The sequence below is a fragment of the Cantharellus anzutake genome, assembly GCF_015039405.1.
Source record: "Cantharellus anzutake strain C23 chromosome Unknown EI90scaffold_7, whole genome shotgun sequence".
Lineage (NCBI taxonomy): Eukaryota > Fungi > Basidiomycota > Agaricomycetes > Cantharellales > Hydnaceae > Cantharellus > Cantharellus anzutake.
This window is the reverse complement of record NW_024066957.1, coordinates 1,731,339-1,751,108: the sequence shown is the minus strand read 5'-3', so window position 1 is coordinate 1,751,108 and position 19,770 is coordinate 1,731,339. Positions and strand designations below refer to the sequence as shown.

The 19,770-nt window shown below is 48.6% G+C and overlaps 9 protein-coding genes across 9 annotated transcripts; 4 read left to right on the top strand and 5 right to left on the bottom strand.

The window, feature by feature from the left end:
- Positions 1–961: 961 nt before the first annotated feature.
- On the top strand, positions 962–2,989 carry EI90DRAFT_3118262 (uncharacterized protein; the record flags this gene model as incomplete). Its single annotated transcript, XM_039063084.1, has 7 exons — positions 962–1,018; positions 1,076–1,153; positions 1,206–1,272; positions 1,340–1,435; positions 2,154–2,406; positions 2,486–2,734; positions 2,788–2,989. 7 exons carry the CDS (start codon positions 962–964, stop codon positions 2,987–2,989), a joined length of 1,002 nt encoding a protein of 333 aa, XP_038921055.1.
- Positions 2,990–3,351: 362 nt separating this feature from the next.
- EI90DRAFT_2468285 (S-adenosyl-L-methionine-dependent methyltransferase) lies at positions 3,352–5,346 on the bottom strand. Its single transcript, XM_039053073.1, has 12 exons — positions 5,107–5,346; positions 4,960–5,042; positions 4,883–4,904; positions 4,699–4,833; positions 4,608–4,644; positions 4,492–4,550; positions 4,428–4,443; positions 4,296–4,367; positions 4,058–4,235; positions 3,795–4,006; positions 3,607–3,694; positions 3,352–3,527 (listed from the first exon to the last, which is right to left on the bottom strand). Exons 1-12 carry the CDS (start codon positions 5,190–5,192, stop codon positions 3,460–3,462), a joined length of 1,056 nt encoding a protein of 351 aa, XP_038921054.1. The 5' UTR covers positions 5,193–5,346; the 3' UTR covers positions 3,352–3,459.
- A 1,432-nt stretch (positions 5,347–6,778) lies between these two features.
- On the top strand, positions 6,779–8,090 carry EI90DRAFT_3040717 (uncharacterized protein). The gene is made up of 5 exons (XM_039059035.1): positions 6,779–7,126; positions 7,198–7,365; positions 7,423–7,466; positions 7,528–7,677; positions 7,772–8,090. Exons 1-5 carry the CDS (start codon positions 6,928–6,930, stop codon positions 7,955–7,957), a joined length of 747 nt encoding a protein of 248 aa, XP_038921053.1. The 5' UTR covers positions 6,779–6,927; the 3' UTR covers positions 7,958–8,090.
- Positions 8,091–8,358: 268 nt separating this feature from the next.
- EI90DRAFT_3040714 (HSP20-like chaperone) lies at positions 8,359–9,409 on the bottom strand. The gene is made up of 3 exons (XM_039059034.1): positions 9,216–9,409; positions 8,932–9,156; positions 8,359–8,861 (listed from the first exon to the last, which is right to left on the bottom strand). The coding sequence occupies exons 2-3, from the start codon at positions 9,075–9,077 to the stop codon at positions 8,471–8,473; spliced, it is 537 nt and encodes a 178-aa protein (XP_038921052.1). The 5' UTR covers positions 9,078–9,156; positions 9,216–9,409; the 3' UTR covers positions 8,359–8,470.
- Positions 9,410–10,556: 1,147 nt separating this feature from the next.
- Positions 10,557–11,492, top strand: EI90DRAFT_2908798 (GINS complex, Psf3 component; the record flags this gene model as incomplete). The annotated part of the gene is made up of 6 exons (XM_039054345.1): positions 10,557–10,604; positions 10,660–10,728; positions 10,793–10,851; positions 10,904–11,051; positions 11,215–11,365; positions 11,422–11,492. The coding sequence occupies 6 exons, from the start codon at positions 10,557–10,559 to the stop codon at positions 11,490–11,492; spliced, it is 546 nt and encodes a 181-aa protein (XP_038921051.1).
- A 38-nt stretch (positions 11,493–11,530) lies between these two features.
- On the bottom strand, positions 11,531–13,076 carry EI90DRAFT_2967648 (WD40-repeat-containing domain protein; the record flags this gene model as incomplete). Its single annotated transcript, XM_039055603.1, has 3 exons — positions 12,154–13,076; positions 11,829–12,099; positions 11,531–11,795 (listed from the first exon to the last, which is right to left on the bottom strand). The coding sequence occupies exons 1-3, from the start codon at positions 12,968–12,970 to the stop codon at positions 11,531–11,533; spliced, it is 1,353 nt and encodes a 450-aa protein (XP_038921050.1). The 5' UTR covers positions 12,971–13,076.
- Positions 13,077–13,131: 55 nt separating this feature from the next.
- EI90DRAFT_3040704 (ribosomal protein L6, alpha-beta domain-containing protein) lies at positions 13,132–14,330 on the top strand. The gene is made up of 5 exons (XM_039059033.1): positions 13,132–13,180; positions 13,346–13,606; positions 13,660–13,764; positions 13,826–13,983; positions 14,041–14,330. Exons 2-5 carry the CDS (start codon positions 13,346–13,348, stop codon positions 14,102–14,104), a joined length of 588 nt encoding a protein of 195 aa, XP_038921049.1. The 5' UTR covers positions 13,132–13,180; the 3' UTR covers positions 14,105–14,330.
- EI90DRAFT_3040701 (Isoprenylcysteine carboxyl methyltransferase family-domain-containing protein) lies at positions 14,140–15,421 on the bottom strand. Its single transcript, XM_039059032.1, has 5 exons — positions 14,948–15,421; positions 14,774–14,893; positions 14,594–14,723; positions 14,408–14,538; positions 14,140–14,351 (listed from the first exon to the last, which is right to left on the bottom strand). Exons 1-5 carry the CDS (start codon positions 15,330–15,332, stop codon positions 14,248–14,250), a joined length of 870 nt encoding a protein of 289 aa, XP_038921048.1. The 5' UTR covers positions 15,333–15,421; the 3' UTR covers positions 14,140–14,247.
- Positions 15,422–16,675: 1,254 nt separating this feature from the next.
- EI90DRAFT_3040699 (P-loop containing nucleoside triphosphate hydrolase protein) lies at positions 16,676–19,711 on the bottom strand. The gene is made up of 4 exons (XM_039059031.1): positions 19,565–19,711; positions 19,187–19,502; positions 18,390–19,123; positions 16,676–18,335 (listed from the first exon to the last, which is right to left on the bottom strand). The coding sequence occupies exons 1-4, from the start codon at positions 19,689–19,691 to the stop codon at positions 16,873–16,875; spliced, it is 2,640 nt and encodes an 879-aa protein (XP_038921047.1). The 5' UTR covers positions 19,692–19,711; the 3' UTR covers positions 16,676–16,872.
- Positions 19,712–19,770: the final 59 nt, after the last annotated feature.

The window sequence follows — 19,770 nt, the reverse complement described above, 5'->3', positions numbered from 1 at the left end:
CGGAATGGCGCAGTATTTAGGATACTGCTGTAAACGTCAACTTGCATTCCTAGTGCCCTGGCACCGTTCCATCATTTCCGGATGGACTCAGTGCGAGCCTTAGATACTGATGAGAACATGCTTGCTGCCTCTTTATGACTTTCACGCGAGCAAGCTTGGTGAGACCGATGGATACATGGCTGAGCGACCGCCCACTTCGTGCCTAGTGCGCGCCAGATTAGCTCTGACTTTTATTCACGGTCACCCATTTCGCCCACAAAACCGATGTACATTCCATCAGAAGGGACATGGGCAAGGGGATTGAATGTTGTCCCAACCACGAGGTTTTGGAATGGGAATAAGAGAATCTTGAAGATGTGATCCTTACACCCTCATGCACTTGTAGCCTGAGATTTGGTGTCCCTGCCAGTTCCTTGAGCCTGCGTAGGAACGGAACCCCTGGCCAGACATATTTCCACCGTCACTCCAAGCCTTACCACCAAAGTCCTCATTTTTTCCATCAACCCTTGTGTGCATGAACTTCTATTGCGTCTTGTTGCCCCGCGGCCGCCGCAACAGTAGTACTGCAACTGTCCCTAATTCTACAAGAGGTATACAGGTAGGGATCATCAGGACGTAATCGGTGGGTGATGTCGGGGGGTAAGTGTCGTGTAAAATAAGAGAGGATAAGATAAAATCAAAGAAAGGGCATATATCACTTCGAGGCTAATGGGGTGTGCGGCCTTTCCTGAACTCCTTTCCATCGTCCTGGGTGAGATCCGTGCCTTCTGTTAAAATACACGCGGCAATCGATAGTCCATTACAATTGGTGCACTTAAGTGGGTGGTCTTCAAGGTAGTCCGTCGTCATATGGTCCTCACCGCGGCACAGGCACGTGGACTTGTGCTGATGCGACATGTGTTGGAGGACGCACATTTTTCGCAGTGAACCGGGTGTGGCCGATTTTTACAGTCAGTTAGCAATGGCAAAAAACTGGACATTCTCTGCCATCAAAAAGCGGAGTTCACTTCCCCCCAAAGTACGTGTGCATTTACCTCCTACCTACGAGAGGTCTTGGTGCTCAATGCAGCGTCAGCCTGGGTTGGAAATCCACATCACGAAGGAAGTAACAGTGGAGGCGGATGATGGCGCTGAGGTTCTAACGACCTCCAAGGTTTGCATGGCTCCATGATGTGGAGTGTTGATGTTCTGATGCATGTATTCAGAACACTGAGTTGTGGGCAGAAGCGATGCTGCGGCCCGAGCGCCTCCCAAGCGAAACGGCTGAACAGGGTGAGCATAAGTATTTGTGTCAATGTCCCAGCATCACGATGACCGCCAGAATGCATCGTCTCCTTAGCCGTACCGCAGAGGAAAAACCCAACAGGTGATAACGGTCGTGATTTGTTTCAGCCGTTATCTCCACATCGAGATTTCCCCACGACGCGGCGGCGTGGTGGGTTTTGCACACGCGTCATCTGCCGCTATTGTGGACAACAGAAAGACTTAGAAACATTTAGTTAGACCCCACGTATCTTTGCTCCACACCTATCCTTCCACAAAACCCCCTTTTGCGTGGATCGGAGTGCATGCTACTGACACACCATTGCCCGTGAGACCTCTCGTGCATCGCAGCTTGAATCGAATCACTGTTGCAAGAGCATTCACTATTGTGCCCGGATATGAGTTTGTTGTTCCAGTCCCAGGTGAGGAGCAGAGCGACTCGATCTGTTGATAGCATTCATCCTGACCAGGGAACAAGCCGAGCCTAACAGGACGCCTGGGATATAGACCCTGTATGTAAAGTTTCCAAGACCGTAGGTCAGAGTCTTCGCAGTTGTCCCATGTGTGAGTGAGTGAAGAAAGCTTCCGCATTTTTAATTGGCCTCGCGGCTACTAAATACTTGATGAGTTCTCGCAACCTCTCATCGATCTTGAACATCATCCCGCAGCACTCCGTCAACAAGTTCTATTCTAGCGATTCCCTCCGAGTCGCAAATGGGTACAGGAGAATGGTTTGTTCGCGTCCGGGCTTCCCGTTGAATCTCCCTAAGAGCGTGGGAGCTAAGCGAAAGTCATGAGATCGCAAACGCTGGACGCGCTCCTGAAGCACTCTCTTCCCGTCTTATTAAATAGAGGCCGGTGGCCTGCCTACTCAAGCACCCACCTCACAGCTTTTGGAATGCCAATAAGCAAGCAGCGCTTGATCTCTATCACAGAATGCTCGTCAACCTCCGAGTCTGGGAAAACTCTTCCCCGAAATCATTTCTTATATGGTACCGAGTCTTCCGGATATCTGGCCAGTTATGGTGGTGTTGGTGCCCAATCGATGCTTCGTCTGTGGAGAAGCGTGTACGCTACTTCACCCTGGTCACAGACGCGGGTCGACATATTCGGGGTGTCATCTTACATGATCTTTGGGGATATGTGGGTTGGTGGGGGCACCAAGCTCCGAAGATAACACTGGCATTGGAGGTGATGTCCATATTCATTCGGCGTTCAAAAGCGGTGAATGTACATCTCGTCCTGAGTACCTCTCAATCTTCGCCGAGTATGGAAGCATCACAGAGGCTTCTTCATCCCAATCTTCCCCGGTGCTCTACTCTTGTGTACCACGCGCTCATTCCGCTCATCTGTTCTCTGGGAAGCTAAAAGCTTTAAAAACACTTGTGGTTACGCTCATACTGGCCGGGGATCCTCACAGTGCGATTTTGGTGATCATGACCCGGGGTGCCCTCGACTTAATGGTTCGGTGGTTAGTTTAATTTCGCCTTTTCTTCTGTGCGCACTTTGATGTGGTGTACCCAGCACGAGTGTACAGTGGAGCCAACTCCGTCGGGTGTTTTGTCTTATGGCCCAGCTCGAGAATCTTGAGCTTGAGTCGCCCTCTGCCATCGGAATCACTCCTGAAGCACTGGAAAAATGTGTCATCCACCCTGGTCTCGGTTCGAGTCGCTCAGCTGCGTTTTTTGCGTTCTTCCAACTCGTGAATTACAACATATACACCTAGGTTGCTCCAGGCTGCTCAGCTTGTGCATGTCTGATCCCGAAGAAAACGATATGATTCTCTGCCTGAATCCAAGCTGGATGGTGCTCCCAAATTTGAAGGCAATCTGCATCATTCCATCTACGGTGTGCTCCGAAGAGATTAATGAATTCTCGCTTGTGGTGATTGGATTGGAGTTAGGCCAGCGGTTCACCCTCCGAGACTTTCTTTGCATCCTTTCAAATGTCCCTGCTCACTTAGGAAAGAACGCGAACTGAATGGTCCTTCCACTTCTATCCTTTGTTTGAATTTTATGGACAGTTCCTTTGCGTTCTTTACACTACAGTGACACTGAGAATAGTGAATGTGGACAGTGATATTAAAGGCTATATGGGCTTGAGCAACATCAATCAACTACTGTGTTGGTAAAAACTGACACATGCAAACATTTTAAAGGGAGCAGACAATTACCCTGGAGATAAGCCACATCTGAATTACCTAGGTTTTACTGCATATATGTACACCCATCGTGTATACATCCACACTGACAAGTCAAGCATTTCTGTACAAGTTGATCAATGGCATGTTCAGTATGATGTAGGACTTTGTGACATCATCAGTGTAGAATTGGGAAGACATACCTCGTTCAGCCCCAAATAGCATCTTGTCAACATCCTCATCACTGAAACCTCGGTGTTTAAGTGTGGGACGCAGAGATCTTGTGAACTCCTGTTGCAAAGCAGAAAAGCCAGTGAATGAGGGGAAATCATCCAAACTAGCAGGGAGAAAAGAGGGACACAGGTGTGGGCAAGAATGAATGTCAACTCACAAGTCCATTTTGTCTCATCATCTCTCCCAGCTGCTGTATCCAGCGTGTCTCAGCCTCAGTGTTACCAACTGGCCATGGTCCAAGAGGAAGATACATCAGCTGTATCACTGGATTAAAAAAAGCCCCTGTGGCCACCAATGATTGGAAGAGCACGCCAGCTATGTCATAAAAAATAGGAGAAGCACCACGTGCAGCAAAATCTTGTGATGCCTCTGAATCCAGGAAGTAAGTCTTATGTTGGATTGACACCAGATACCACATACCAAACATAATACGTGCCATCCAGCCACGAGTCTGTGGATAGTTTCCATCCATTGGAGCAGGTGGTATCCGCTGCCTGTTGTGATTCAAGGTTGGCATTTCACCATCAATTACTATGATGATGCCTCCAGGGCGTAGACAACGTTCCATTTCTTGGAAAAACTGATCTCGATCATGGATCTGACCACACATCATATTTCCAGTCAGTTGCTGCAGAGGCTGTACAAAGTAGTTACTTACTCCCACAGTCACAATTGAGCGACAATGGATAACATCAAAACATCCATGGTAATGTGGGAAGCCAAGATTTGCCTAGAAGCAGAGAAAAGTTGGGCTACAGCAAATTTTCTACTTGAGCAGATTGAGGCATACATCATCAAACTCCAAACTAAGAAGGCTGAGCATTGATAATCAGAAATAAGGCAAGATGGCTTACCGAAGATTAGGTGGCTGTTCCGGAATATTTGTTCTTGGTGCAAGATCTACACCAATCACCTTCACCAGACACAGAAAGTCAATCGGCCAGGGAGCTCCATGTGTGAGAGTTCCTACATGAACATGGGGGAACTTCAAAGCCATCTCAACAGCCCTGCTTACTCGTGAACTGTGATGAGTTTGAAACAGGATGTCACAAACTACTCACCAATGACAAGCGCCGCACCCCACATCAAGTACAGCCTTCTCAACACCCCATTCGGGAGCTAATATTCTGTCAACTAGATCTCCTCCAGGATAGAGCGAACCGAGAATGTGATAGTGTATCCTGTGCTGCAGAGCACTATGAAATTGCTTCAGTTGTCAAGTCTCTCGGGCTGGACCGGACCCACAGGCGATCGAATTCCACATCATCTGGATGGTGTAAACCGGGATTAACGCCCGTACTGAGCGATGTTTACCAGCTTACCTGCAGGCAGATAGTATACATCATTCTGAGCATTGAAGACTCTCCCATCGGACTCTCTTAGAAAAGGACCTTCGCGACTCGAGCTGTAGGAGATAATTGATCGTTCTCTCGTGCTGGATTCAGCTTCGTCCATATTAGACTCAGTACCGGTAGATGCATCCATGCCTCGGAGGGGGGTGGTTCACACTCATATTCGGAATACACAGAGGAGGTCGACGAGTCGGCATGAACATGAGACATGGTGATAAAAAAATGGGGCTTTTTTCACACGTGCTCAAACTGGCGGGCAGATCCCGCGGAACGAAACCTTCAAGGGAGCGTGTACGACGTTCCCAGCGTGCGGCAGTATGGGGAAGTACCGCGGATGGTCATCTCTGACCCCACAAATCTAAAAGGAAGTTGATGGAACTGAATGGCAGTTTAGATTCCCCATCCGTCTTTGTTCTTATACAGTGGTTTGATTTTGCGAAACAGTGAATTGAAACGATTTCAGTCACGACAATCGACCTCGGAAGCTTGCTGATGCGTTGATACTCGATCAGATGGCAGACCACTGTTGTTCAGCCGGCTCAGCTTCATTGATTTCATTATGCAGGATACTGGGATTCTACGAAATCATAACTCATAGTGAAATTCATCTAGCCTCACTTGGTTGGAGCGTCATTCCGCCACATCTCTCACCGTCTGCTCGTTTAAAACCAATCCGAACAGCATCTAGGTTCAGAAATGACCTACATCGATGTCTGAACGACCTCGCATCAGTGATCCATCCGTACGAACGATACGTGAGTAAAAAACACCGTCATTTCAAACGAGAGGTGCTGAATGGCGATCCGCTTTGTCGTGAGTCTTTCATGGGTTCCAGCATTAGTCTTGCTATCTCTAAATGTTCCCGCGAACATCTCCAAGTGTTCCGGGTGGCCTGGAATCCGTTTGGTAGTCTATGGGGTCTGGTTTGACTTCGTCAGTCGTCCCGTGTCGGACTGAATTGAGTTAAATGTGTCAGATGTTGCAACTTTGTTTGCCACCCTCTAGACACAATTCCCATATCCGATGCCTCAAATTTGGAGTACGCCGAACCGAACCGCGGCTCAGATTCCCCATCTGTTTTGTCCTTGACCACAAAACCTTGTTATTTCATCCGAATGAACGCGTCAGTCATTGGGTGAAACTCCCTGAACATTTTTTGGCGTGTGTTGCGGTGCAAAAGGCCCGTATCTGACTCTCAACGCGTGACCCAATGTCTCATTGGATTCTGCGCGCTTTGACGACTTTCACCGACGGCTGATAATAACTGCCTCCTGAGGGAAATCCATCGGTATCTATGCATGTCAATAATACTCCAAGTTCGATGGACTCAGTTACAATTGAAGTTCACCCATATACCCGTAGAAAGCCAGCGACGATCAGCTGAAGACAAGCGACAAATGTTGCATGGAGTTGGGTAAGAAGGATAATCCATGCCGTGGAACTCGTCCCAAGCCAATTTCCTCGTCCTCGAAAAGGTCTATCCCCGGCCGGAGCAACTGTCCTGGAATAGATGGCATTAGGCCAATGAGGATATGTCACCTCAAGGAAGACCTATCACGCCGCTACTCGTTAAACTCCGAGAAGGTTGAGTGCGAGCTTCGGACAAGGTCGTCCCCCGACATAAATAGAAATTCATGTTGGCTACGTAATATCAGCTTGTTCCTTTCGGTGCCTTACAATTTAGTTGTGTGATTTTCTTGGCGTTTGCTTGGTCAGTCACACCAAGTCAATTCTATGTGACAGTGTCGTGTTCGCCTAGTTATGTAAGTGATTGCCTCAGCAATATAAAGCCAGGCAGCCCTCGTAAGTGGGTCGCTCGGGGCTTTGGTCGCCATTCGTCGTTTACATCGCCGCGACTTGGATGTTGAACTAATTTTTTTCTGATCCACTTCGTTTCACTTACACAGTCAAAACCCAGGGGAGAGAAAAAAGAAAACTATGCTCTTCGCGACCTCTCAGTCTAGGGTCGCTGCCTCATGGTACAGCTACCTCTCTGTCCTCGTCATCACCTTCTTGCTTCAGGCCAGCGGAGTGTTCTCCGCACCTCCAGCCTCGAGCTCAAAATGCGTGGCTTATGCCTCAGGTTACTTGACGACGAACGAGTTATTATACCGAAAGGGAGATGAGAGGCCCACTCGTACGTTTTAGCTTCGCACCCATTCATCCACACATGGTAACGAGACGTTATTGCCTTACATATTCTCTTAGACGTATGGAAGCCGTTCTCGTTGAACTCAAAGAACGAACTTGCATATTGGAATAATACGGGTCATGGACACGAAAAATTATGGGTTCAATTCCAAAAGTGTACACCGAATTGGGCGGGTGCGACGAATATCCCTGATCCTATTTTTCCGAACGAGGCACAATATTATGGTATTGTTGGCCTCTTCCATCTGTTCGGTTGCTGCGCTGAATCTCTGCTCACATAAGGCCGGGTTTACATTCCCAAGTTGAGCCTCTGTCTCGGTGTGCCGGTACGTTCGGGGGTATGTTCGTAATTTTCCCATTTTTAAGTTAACACTTTTTTCCGTACAGAATGCAGATAATAGCAAAGGCCCTTACTACGTGAAAGCACTCAGATGCCCAAATAGTGTTGCCGGAGAGATGAAAACGAAGAAATCCATTCCTTTTAACTTCATGCACAGTACTTTCACTCAGGACACGTCTAGGAAACTACTTTACTGGGTCAGTCTCCTTTTATCTCTTCCCCTCCATCTCGCCCTCTTTTCCTCCTTTATACTAGTGATGTACTGACATGGATGTTCATCGTCGATGGCAGGTTGGAAAGTACAAACTAGATCCTAATGCGCCTTGGCAAGGAGGATGTGAAGATGGTATATTCGGATACGTCGCCGATCCATTACGCGTCCCTATCACACAAGGATCTGAACATCGTGTTTCAATTGATTGTTCGAATAACGCAGCTCGGGTGAGGGTGTTTGCGGAGTTGAGGCCCTCTGTTTGAACGTCCGCCCGAACGTTGGAATGGATACGCAAATATGGATCAGTGTGCGATGATATTCACGGTTAACTATCAATTTTTGGATTCATGGATTCGTAAATAATAGGTTGTATATATCACAGGGCAGAAGAGCGATGAATATATGGCTCTTGTCGATTCTGAAAGGCAGATGTCTTCGGCCGGGAGCCCGCGCATATATTCCAACCCATTCCATCGTGCTTGCAATCTCTACTTGCGCGGCTGACGGTAGTTCGCCATTTAGTAAGCCAGTCTCTCCACCGTTAGCACGAACGGTTTCCTCACTGTACTCAAACTGCATTCGGGGCTAGCTAGCTGTGTCCGTCTTCCACATGCTGAAATCCTCAAATAAATCCCTTCTGCATCTGAAGGGAACGATTGGAAGTCCGGAGAATCATATTAGGAGTGTGCATTTAAACTATACATTCGTGACTGGGCAGCTAGCATGCCTGGCACCGAATACGAATCAACAACAACCCATTTGATATGTTAACGCGTTTATGCAATTTGAATGCTCTTCGGTTCGGTTTCAGGCGCCTTCTTTGGAAATGTGATCGTCAAAAGCCCATTAGCCATCGAAGCCTTGATCGATTCTGGCTTCGTTCCTTTTGGTATGTCTACCGAACGAGAGAACTTGCCAATCGATCGTTCGCGAATGATGTATGATGGAGAGGAAGATGTAACGTTGTCTTGCTTCTCCTGATCGGTCGAGTCCGACGTACGTTCGGACGTAAGGTCATCGTTGGGCTTGGTCTCGAAGGAAGAGGTACGCTCCCCAGAGATGGTCAAGCGGTCATCGTGAAGATCGATGGATATATCTTCACGCTTCAAGCCTGGAACTTCGAACGTTGCGCTAACAGTTCCGTCAGCGTTCTCGTACAAATCGAGCCTGTAATGGAGAGGAGCAGTGGTGAGTAGCCTTACAAGTCTTGCGTGCTGACTTGAGGTGCGATACTTACTTGGGCTTGAAGAGGCGTTGAGCAGACGAAGAGCCACGATGTCGATGAGAGACAGGTGCCACAATCGCGGAGGGCATTCCAAACGCTTCGTCAAAGAAGCAGTTCATGTCATCGAAGATATAGAAAGGTTCGTAAAACAACGACATTGTTGCGAGGCGTGATGATGAGATGCAAGCGTCTGAAGGTATTTTCCAATGGTGGTGTAACGTGTGCTTAATTCCTCAACTGAGGAGTCGAGAGCAGCTTCCCAGAAGGCCTTTTATGCGCCATCAGGATTAACTTACGTATTACTCGCTCACCCCGCAGTAAGCGCTCGAAATCTCTGGAAAATGACGTGGACCTTCCACCGAGTTCCAGAATGTTCGACGAACGACTAGCCCGGAACACACGTATGCATGCATAGAAGGAGACCCATGACACTAAGCAAGGCGACCCATCTCATTTAGCACCTTGAAGTTCGAAATTGTGTTGTGACCAGTTTGTTTGTGAGCTGATGATGGCTGTATTGCTTACGCATCACCTCAAATCGCGATAATAACTAGGGACTGGGCCTGGCCCACTTGAGTGCAGCCATTACTGTTGACGTCGAATCATGGTGACTGACATTTGGGAAAGCAGTTGTGATGATATATACAAACTATCATGCCAGGCTCGACGCCGGCACGATTAGGACTCGGAGAAGTACTAGTTTCATCGCTCTACATGATGTGGCAAGTTGGACAAACTCAGACCAGCACGAACACTGTTACACGTCAAAATACATATACGGTTGGTAGAGGGGTCGCCTATTGAGTCCTATCACAATAGAGTAGTCAGTTATACGCAAGGAGTCAGGGAGTTGAGCTTGCGCACATGGATATAGATATAAGCGAAACGGTCTATGCGCGATCGAATGTGACGGCGCGACTAGTGGTGAGGCTTTGGCCTGGCCAGCCGGACCTTAGCCAAGTGTTCTGACTTCCCGTCGAACAATGGAGCACCGAGGGCGGGGGACGCGACGAGGAGAACCAGGGAAATAAATAATATCGAGATTGTGCTTGGGGTAAGAAGGAGAGAGCGGAACTTGTTCATAGTGAAGCGTTTGAGTAGTAGGAGGGACGCTGCCAGTGCACGAAAACGAACGGGGAGTACTTTCTGGAGTTATTCACCCCAACACGGGAGACACTATATACGCCCCCATTTTACGCGAGGGGGGTTGCCCTCGGTGCAATCGGCCATGAGATAGGGAACCCCAAGTTCGGGGGTTCTCTTGAAGAACCCTTGAGAACATTATTCGCCCAAAATTGGGGGGCTGCTGAAGTTGGAAGACACCATTCCCGGACACTTTACATGCATGTCAAAGAGGTACAGACATGGTCCCTACGCCGGCCAAGTTACTTCCAGTTCCCAGCGTACCCAAGCTTCGCGCATTACGATATTCACGTTTCTGCATCCCAAAGGTACCGAGAATCTACTGAGAAAGGGTCCAGAAAAGGTTCACAGGGATCCGGCGAAAGGGATTGGAAATCCGCGCGTTTGACCCCCCAATTCTGCAAACTATGTGTTCGGCAATGACGAACCATCAATGAAGCGTGTGAATTGAAAGCGAGTTGTTGACACCAACACGGGACGCGATCGGACTTACAATGGACAACGATTACTGGTCCATTGACGCGATTTATGCCCAATATCCAGTGAGAGGCTGCATGAGGGTGCTTTTCAAGGCCTTTGACGACCATTAAATCGCAGAAAATGGACTGTACATTCATCGTTGATGTACCAAATCTCGGCCACCTTGATGGAGGCGATCAGCAAAACGTGAGCAATTGGACCTGCTCATTACCCTTCCACGTCCCATGCTCAAGAAATCCCCACCCTCAAGATCACTGCACCCCTGAAAATGCAGCTGCCTTTCTGGATGGCTTCCGTTCTGATTGACAAGTGAGTGAACGCTACACGATTAATACCCAGTTGACCCTTCATTACGTTATAGCGGGTTTGCAGAATATCGAATTCCTCAACCGTTCTCTTTACGGATTCGTAAGGCCCTCAACGCTGATGCTCGGAGCGTAAAACTTGCGGGGCTTGTTGGTGTGGGCAGTTCGTGGTATGGGTTTGGAAAGGCCTACAGCGACCTGTGGGTGTTTTAAAATCCCTTCGCGAAAATAGACGTTAGACTTTCTGGCTTTCAGCCTCGATGATACAGGGGCGTCAGAGCTTTGTGAAATCCTTCAGAAGGCATCGATCATCATGTGCATTCTGCAGGGGAGTATATCTAACTTCTTTGGCTTTCAACTTTCTTAGGCCTTCCGCGAACGTCTCGTGGAGATCGTGGATCAAGCGCAACACTTTGGGTTTGCCTCTGTGACTGCTGGCAGTGCAGCGGGCCGATCTGGAGAACCCACCGGGAATGCCAAGGAATTTCGTGAAGGCTTGGAAAGTGCGGAAAGAGAAAGTAAGCGCAGACCATCTTTGGTCAGAAGTGTGAATGGTCGAATAAATTCTTTTTAGTTTTCCTATTGATACAACAAACGGCTCAACAAACAAAAGTTTGGTTGGACAGCAGTGACAAAAGGCGGTGAAAGATCGCACAACATCATACAGCCCATTTTCGCGTCGGTCAATACTTCCTTACAATTCCGTCATGGCCGGCTGCCCAAACAGCCCCCTTCCCATCCGTTCTTATCACTGTGACGCTCTCATCCGCAAAACCAACCAGTTCCTCTGCTACTTTTGGCCCATCAGGGTGTAAACTCGCGCAGAACGGGAATCCATCGCCAGTCGCAACCAGAAGTTGCGGCGCACCTTCCCCATCTTTCGACGGTACAAAGTGTAAATCCTCAATAGAAGAGTTACTACGTTGGAAGGTGAACAGCGATTGTGGACTAGGAGATGAAGGGGTCGAAGAGGATTCTGACGGTAGATAACGCGAATCGTAGACCCTGATGAAGCCGCCTTGCGAACCGGTGGCGAGGAAGTATGAACTATCGTCCACTGCTATAGCACCTAAAGCTGCTTTGGAGGATGATGAGATGCGCGAGGTGGGTGAGGCATAAATGAGATTTCGTGTGCGGAGATCGAAAACATTGAACGCGCCATTTTGAAGCGCAGCATAAATTACATTTTCATCGACGTCGGTTTGGCTATCTGCGGTTTCGACTGGCTCAGGGGGTATCGCTGAGGATGGGACTCCATCCGGGGGTGCGTACCCCTTCCAGCTCCCGTTTCCGCTGGACAACACACTGCGTCCACTCATGGCCATTTTCACAATCGGAGCAAACCGCTCTGAGGCCAGCGTGCTGATTTTCTCTCCTTTGCCGACATCCCACAAGCGAACGGTGCCATCTTTTGCGCATGACAGTACCCTTCGCCCAACACCGATTATGGCAGTGTCCGTGATACCTGCTTTGTGTCCCTTGAGCACTCGCGGCACAGCTAATAGCTCAAGTGAATTTGAATCTGATGGTGGAGTTGCGGATATGATATTCAGCGACAAATCTGAGGAAGCGGAAAGCAGAACTTTGTTGGAAGGGAAGAAGCGCAGTGAGAGAACGGAGGACAAATGCAGTTTCTTGGTCGTTAACGGGAATTTCTGTGCTTCGGGGTCAGAGGGTGTAGATACGGATTGAATGGTAATAGTCCCATCATAATGGCCTATAGCTATAAGGGCGGCGTTTGAGGTGACGTCAAACGCAGAGATCCGTCGGACATTAGTAGTATTCTCTATTGGATTAATGCTAAACCCTTGGCGCGGTGCACGCAATATTGTGTTGACAATGGAGAGGGCGGGACACGATGCAGTGAATGTGTGACTGTCGAGACGCGTCAGCTCGACACCATCTCTTGATTCAAGAAGTATTCCATCGGGTGAGGCCACACTTTCGTCGTGGGATGCATTTACTTTCCCATGAACGGGGCGTAGCCCAAGCTGATAGCAGGAGAGGAAGATGTCCTCAGAGAACACCGTATTGTCTCGTATGTCAGCGAAAACGCTGGTGAAGTCATGCTGCAATGCTACCTGTGGTAATATGATCGGGTCGGAGGAAGGGTCGGTAGACATGTCAGAGGGGACGCATATGACGGATATAAGCCGCTTCGACACCAAGTAGGAGGATCGAGCGACTGGGGGCGCTTACGAGTTTTATGGCCTAAACTAAATAACCTCAGCACAATTCAACTGACTCAATTCAATATGATCAACGCCGGGTCAGGTGACTAGCTCAGGTATCGACCAGACTCTTTTTCCCCGTACTGACCCCACCCATTACAGGTGAGAGTATGCTCCAATCATGCGTTCAATCGACTCTCCAGCTTCCATTATGTCCATATCACTCCAAAATACGGCTAGAATCCATGTTTTTTCACCTGGATGCTTAAATTGATGTTTGGATGTAATTGACACATAGTTGGCTGACTTGGTGCCTTGTTCTTTTAGATGCGCCCAATTCTCACCTCCGAGGATCTCCCCATCCCAGATGGCGTTACTGTCGTCATCAAGTCCCGTATAATTGAGGTTAAGGGCCCTCGCGGAACCCTCAAGAAGGATTTACACCACATCGCCATTGACCTCCAGGTCGTTAAGACTGAAGAGAAATCTGTCGTCACGTTCGCTATCTGGCATGGGGGGCGTAAGCACATCGCTGCCATACGGACGGTCCGCAGCTTGATTAACAACATGATTATTGGTGTCACCAAGGTTAGCTTATCATCATGCTTTTAACACAGAGCTAATTTTTTTGGTCGGAATAGGGCTTCAAATATAAGATGCGCGCCGTTTATGCCCATTTCCCCATCAATTGCATAATAGGTGAAGAAGGCAAATCCGTCGAAATTCGTAACTTCTTGGGTGAGAAGGTGTGCCTACCAAACTCATTACTTCGTGAAACATCTCCTCACACCACACATCAATGTTTAGCGGGTTCGACATGTCGATATGTTAGAAGGCGTCACTATTGTAGAGTCGAAGGCCATGAAGGATGAGCTGTTCATCGAAGGCAACGATGTCCAGAATGTATCGCAGTCGGCTGCTTCTATCCAGGGTATTTGCCGTGTACGAAAAAAGGATATCCGGAAGTGCGTTTCTCTTGGATTGTCCACAGGTTAATATTCTTATTTACAAGGATCCGTTAGGTTCTTGGACGGTATCTATGTCTCGGACAAGGGGACAGTCGTCGAAGAAGAGAAGGAAGAATAGGATCTGCTCTTTTTGCTCTTCCCCATGGTCGCTTTCGCTTTATGCTCATTGATGTTCAAGTCATATGCATTAATATGGTACCTACACATTACGCGCACGTAAACTATTTTGCCTACTCCGACCATATCAAGGACTGAGATCCGTTACGTTCGAACAAACCCTGAAATGAAGGGTATCCCAGACCATATCGAGCCACTGTATTCTTCATACTCCTTTCCGAAAAATTTCAGGAGGTATCGCTCCTCAACTGAACGGAAACGCGTGTCATGGGACAACATCATGGGTTGCGTGAAAATCCCTCACCTCTTATACGATGATTGAAGAAACGCCAGGTGACCATGGCATATCCAGTAAATGCAATAGGGTTTTGGAGAGCCATTTGCGTTCCAAGGCTCCAGTAAAAGAACCCCGCATACGAAGGGTGCCGGAAGTATCTGGTGGTATTGAAATTTTTTCAGTCATTCGAACTGCCACCAGGTATAGACGTACGCATATACGCCATCTGTAACGAGACGATGTGTTTCCTCTTTGCGTGTCGCCACTTGGTGCGAGAAATTTGATGCGGCGTGAATCATTGATGCTGAGCGTAACCACTGCCCGAACAGGGTAAGAAGTATCCCTTTGAAAATGGCTCAGCGAAATCCCCACACCGGACATCCAGAACTATACCAAAGTATGAAATGATTGTATGTCTTTTGCAGCCCGGAGCTAGCAGCATAGTGAGAATGAATTCTATTACTGCTGCACCATGAGCGATGTGATACTCTCTCCCGTTTTCCAACAGAAAAGCTGCTCGCGAAGGGTGAGATGTTTAGCCCAACACTGGCTTGGAAAGCGACTTACAGTCAACACTACATCTTTTCCTGTTCCATCCTGCAGTTACTGCATACTCTCCCCAATGAAACGCTGCCCAAGCTGCGAAGAAGAACCCAAGCAGGCTCCACCGATCTTGCAACTCGCGGCTGCTGACCAGACTTTCGAGAAAGCCATTCGGGTTGAAGAACAGCATACATCCCAGCGAAAAGGTTATACCAAGAAGCACCGAGACGAGAGACGCCGCCAATGGCGTGTTGGGGATATACTCCCCTCGATGCACGTTGAAACCGTCCGTTGGGATGGTTTCCATTGGATTTTCAGGTTGATAATAAGTGGTAGATGAGGACGCGCTGGGACTGGGAGTTTTCCGTTGGCCCATGTCTTCGCTGACACTCTGTTGGGGTGCTGCCATGGCCTGTAATGAGAGGCGCTGTTTGAAAGGGATTGAGAGGTTGGATGATTCGTTTTGTGCAACATATTGTGGCTGTGCCAAACGTCATTCCAAAATTCCAGGCAAACTCCGTAATTCAAAAAATCGTGCTTCCGAGTTTATACTCAATTCTCAACCAATCGCTCGAGGAGGAGAAGATGAAAGCGGCCATAGCGGACGAGAGGAGCAGTCTCGATTTTATTTTCCTTTATCACTTTTACATCGATACCAAGACAATACCCACAGACACTACAAATCCCGAGGACCACTAACTCCCGACGACACCAACCAGATTCCCCCTCCATGTAAAGACGATCCCCTCATGTACGCTACGGTGTTACGACGGGATAGCCGCACTGCCACGTCATCACGAGGCCGCGGGGTATTAAGATAGATTTATCATCATCATCTCAACCAATCTCCGGGGAATGCATCCATACAAAGCCTTTGACACCAATTACAAGCTGAGATGAACCTCCAGAATTGTGCCCGAGACCCAAATTCCAAGCCTGAATTTTCCAACGGTCGAAAAGCCCAAAAAAAAGATGCGGGAATTCGGGTTACCCAGAGCATAGAAGGCTGGGTGTCAAACGGACGTATGAATCCTTGAGATTTCTGTTCGTTCTTATTTAACCATGATGGAGACTTTCCCCTGTGCTTCCCCATGAGCAATGGTTTCTCATCCGTTCCTTGAGGTAATTGCACCTCGACTGTCTTCAAGTTGTCCCACTCAAAGTGGATGACGAAATGCGCCGGAAGTGTTTGCAGCAAGCGAATCGAGATTGGTCATGCAAACGACACAATCAAGATCACCAGGCAGGTGGAACCTGATGAGAATCTTCCGAAATTCACTTCTCGTATTACTATCCAGATGAGCGACTCTTTCAAGATCGTGCTAGCGGTAGGTGAAATTTTTGACTAATTGTCTGTCTCCATTGCCAGACAGTTTATAGGATGTAATCTTGCTAGCATCGCCGAATATAATTATAACATAAATGCTACTGGTTTCGTTCTTGGTTTATCATGGCCAGGAAAGCCGTCCTGCGGAAGTAAGTCACTTAGGCAATAATATAGAGCTTTTATAGCGCTCGCCGATGGTCGAGTTGTGGGAGACACAGGCATTTCCTCCCAGGTCTCCACTGAGATGGTCACTGCATTCAGTTTCCTCTTTCCTTACGTCCCCATTCATCATGCGGTTTTTAGATGTAATATGCTTAGTGAGTGTCTTTTCATAAATCTTGGGCACTGGACTGCCATTATTATTGCCATGAACAAAGGCATTCCCAGCATCTGCACCGGTGAACCAAGCGGATGCCTCGAGCAGCCTCTTGTCATTGGCAGCACCCCATCCTCCCCACCAGCTACATTACTTTCCGGACGTGCACTTACATCGGGTGGTGTCACCTAAGCTCGTCTGTTCGACACGTTCTTCGGTTTTCCCCGTCTGGTGGAACTAACGATTTGTAAGCGAAAGAACGACTGGAATAATCCGATCGACGTAGACCCGTCATGTACCAATAGTTTAGGCTCTTCCTAGCTCCCTTAGAATCTCCTGCTTCCTCGTCTCGTGTGAGACAACTCTGAAACCTTCCACGTTCATCTCAAATGCACCCATACCGCCACTTAGAGCCCTAAGGCGTGTCGAATAATCAAGCATGGAACTCAGAGGAGCAAAGGCATGCACAGAACGTTTAAGCATTACTTGTGCACCTCCATGCTCAGAACTCGATGCTTGATTAAGGGAACCACTCGTCGGTGTTACCCACGCAGGCGGAATATAGACACCATCCTCTTCGTAGCCTGCCACAGCTTCTTGCTCACCCATTGCCATGTCCACAACTTCACCGCCACCTTCGATAAGGTCCCTGATGACTTTCCCTAGATGCTCATCTGCCACGTTTACTTTCACTTGTATGAAAGGTTCAAGGAAGTCTCCAGGGCCGCAACGCCGGATGGCTGTACGAAGGGCATGCGACGCGGCTGCCATGAGAATGGCAGGAGGTGGAAGGGTGGGTGCACTGCTCGCGGAAGAAGCCGCTTTCGGTGACTGGGCCGGCGCAGCGGAACTTGAGGAGCCGATTTTCAGTATCTGAATATGCACATGGGACAAGGGTAGATAGGAATGAGGGCTAGTAGCGAGAGCATTCGCAATTCCTTGAAGAACGGGCGTCAACAAGGGGGCGCTGGATTGAGTTGGAAGGACACTTGAAATTATGTGGGAGCCGTCGGGTTGTCCTGCGTTCGCTGGATTAGACAAGAGCCTCCCTCTGTGATCTACTACTACGTTTCCTCCCCATTCGTTGTAACCTCGTATGAAGTCAACTTCTTTGGCATTCAGAGGTCGAACGTGAAGCTTAACGGCAGCATTGACGGGTTGACCATTGATCTCCCGCTCGAATATTTCATCAACCTCGTCACCCTCCTCTCCGTTTGCCATGCCAAGAGCTTCTCGATAACTGACCTGACGTTTCCCAAAAGAACAGCGCACACCCCATTCTTCCTTCAGTCTACGCTCAACAATTTCCAGATGGAGAGCACCAAGACCGTGAATGAGGGTCTGACCATCACTTGACGCTGCAGATAGGCCACCAGATTCATCATTTCTCGATTTCTCGTCTGTTACTCGAACAGAAGGATCAGTGCGAATGAGAGCTTCAAGGGCTTGCTGGACAGGTTTTACATCACTCTGAGAGTGGGGCAGAACGGATGCGGATATGACGGCGGTTGGAGGAGTGATATTCCTCAATTTGGTCTGATGCTCCCCATTTTCGTTCCCCTGGCGCTTTGACCTTCGATTCTGCCAAGTTGTAGATACAAGCGTGTCCCCCGTTCTAGTATGCTTCAAACCCAGGATAACCCCTACGGACCCGAAGCTGAGCTGCTCAACGGGCCGAGGATCTGAGGCGTACATGAGGAGGAGCTTGGAGGGTCGTTCTCTCTGGAGAGATGAAGTATTGAACAGTATTGTCTGTCGAGTCAATGTGCCTAGTCGACACTTAGATACTTCACGGATATTGGGCGACGGGATTTGTTTCTCACCGGAGTAGATCCGAACGAAAGTCATCCAGCCTCGCTGACTGTCCCATGCGACCTTCCAAGCGAGCGCTTGCAGCTCAACCTCGGAAAGCGATGGAGTCACAGGTTGTTGCATCCCATTCGAAACTATCTGATAATCTCCAGTCTCTAGTCTCATCGTATCAAGTGGAGAGGCCAATAATTCTCCGATGTAGTCCAGAAGAAGGTCGGTTCCGACATGTCTAAGAGCGGAGCCACACAATACTGGCAGAATATCCCGACTTTGGGTGAGCTGGCGTAAAGTTTTAATGATTTCATTGTTAGGGAGCGCGAGATAAGGGTAGTGCGAATCAAGAGAGAGGAAACTGTTCATGAGGTCAGGAGAACGAACACAGAGGGAATCGATGACTGCCTCCCGAGCAATCATAAGCTCTTTTAGCAATGGGTGTCCCTCCGAAAAAAGGGCAGAACCTTCGGTAGTCCCCTCGCGAAGAAGGGGATGACATGACGGCTTCGCGTCAGAAGTATTAGAAGTGCTGCTCCATTTCCACACTTCCCACTTGACAAGGTCTACGATGCCGCATACTCCTGGTTCTCCAGAGATATAACGGGATGAATCAAACGAAGCAATCGGGAGGCACATAACAATCGGACAAGGATGCAACCTATGTGCGAGGATAGACTTGATTGAGGATCTCACCGATGCCCCCGGTCGATCCAATTTATTCAGGAATACCATCCGAGTGGGGACCTCGTGCCTTTAACCGGACAACATTAGGACGAATCCAGCATCTCGCCATGGAGGAGGATAATTCAGTTACCGATTCAATTGCCCCCAAACGCCAAGGGTTTGTCCTTCCACACCTTCAACGGAGTCTAGCAAGAGAACAGCACCATCCACCACTCTGCTGGCAGCTTCTACTTCCATTCCAAAATCAACGTGGCCTGGAGTATCAATGAGGTTCAATGTCCAGTTACGCCATTTCACTGGAATGCTAGCGGACTGAATCGTGATTCCTCGCTCCCGCTCTGCAGGGAGGAAATCTGTTGTTGTGCTGCCAGTATCAACCGTCCCAGGTGACGAGGTGAAAGATGACGCAAATAAAATTGATTCAGTGAGGGTAGTCTTTCCAGAATCTAATGAACGTTCGTAGAATAACAGTGAGCATGCTTCCTGTCAGCGACCAATTCGGAAATACCTATGTGGGCAAGTAAGGCAATATTACGGACATTGTGACAAGCCTGAAAGGATAGCTTCCTACTGCATTGCGTAGGGATTGTGTAGATACGAGCTATGGCTGCCAGTGCATTCCAGTTGCGGAGCATAAAAAATTCACATGTGGCTGTGTCACGGTGAGGAAGCGCGCGCTTGACATCACCGATGTTTGGTACAGATCTAACGTTT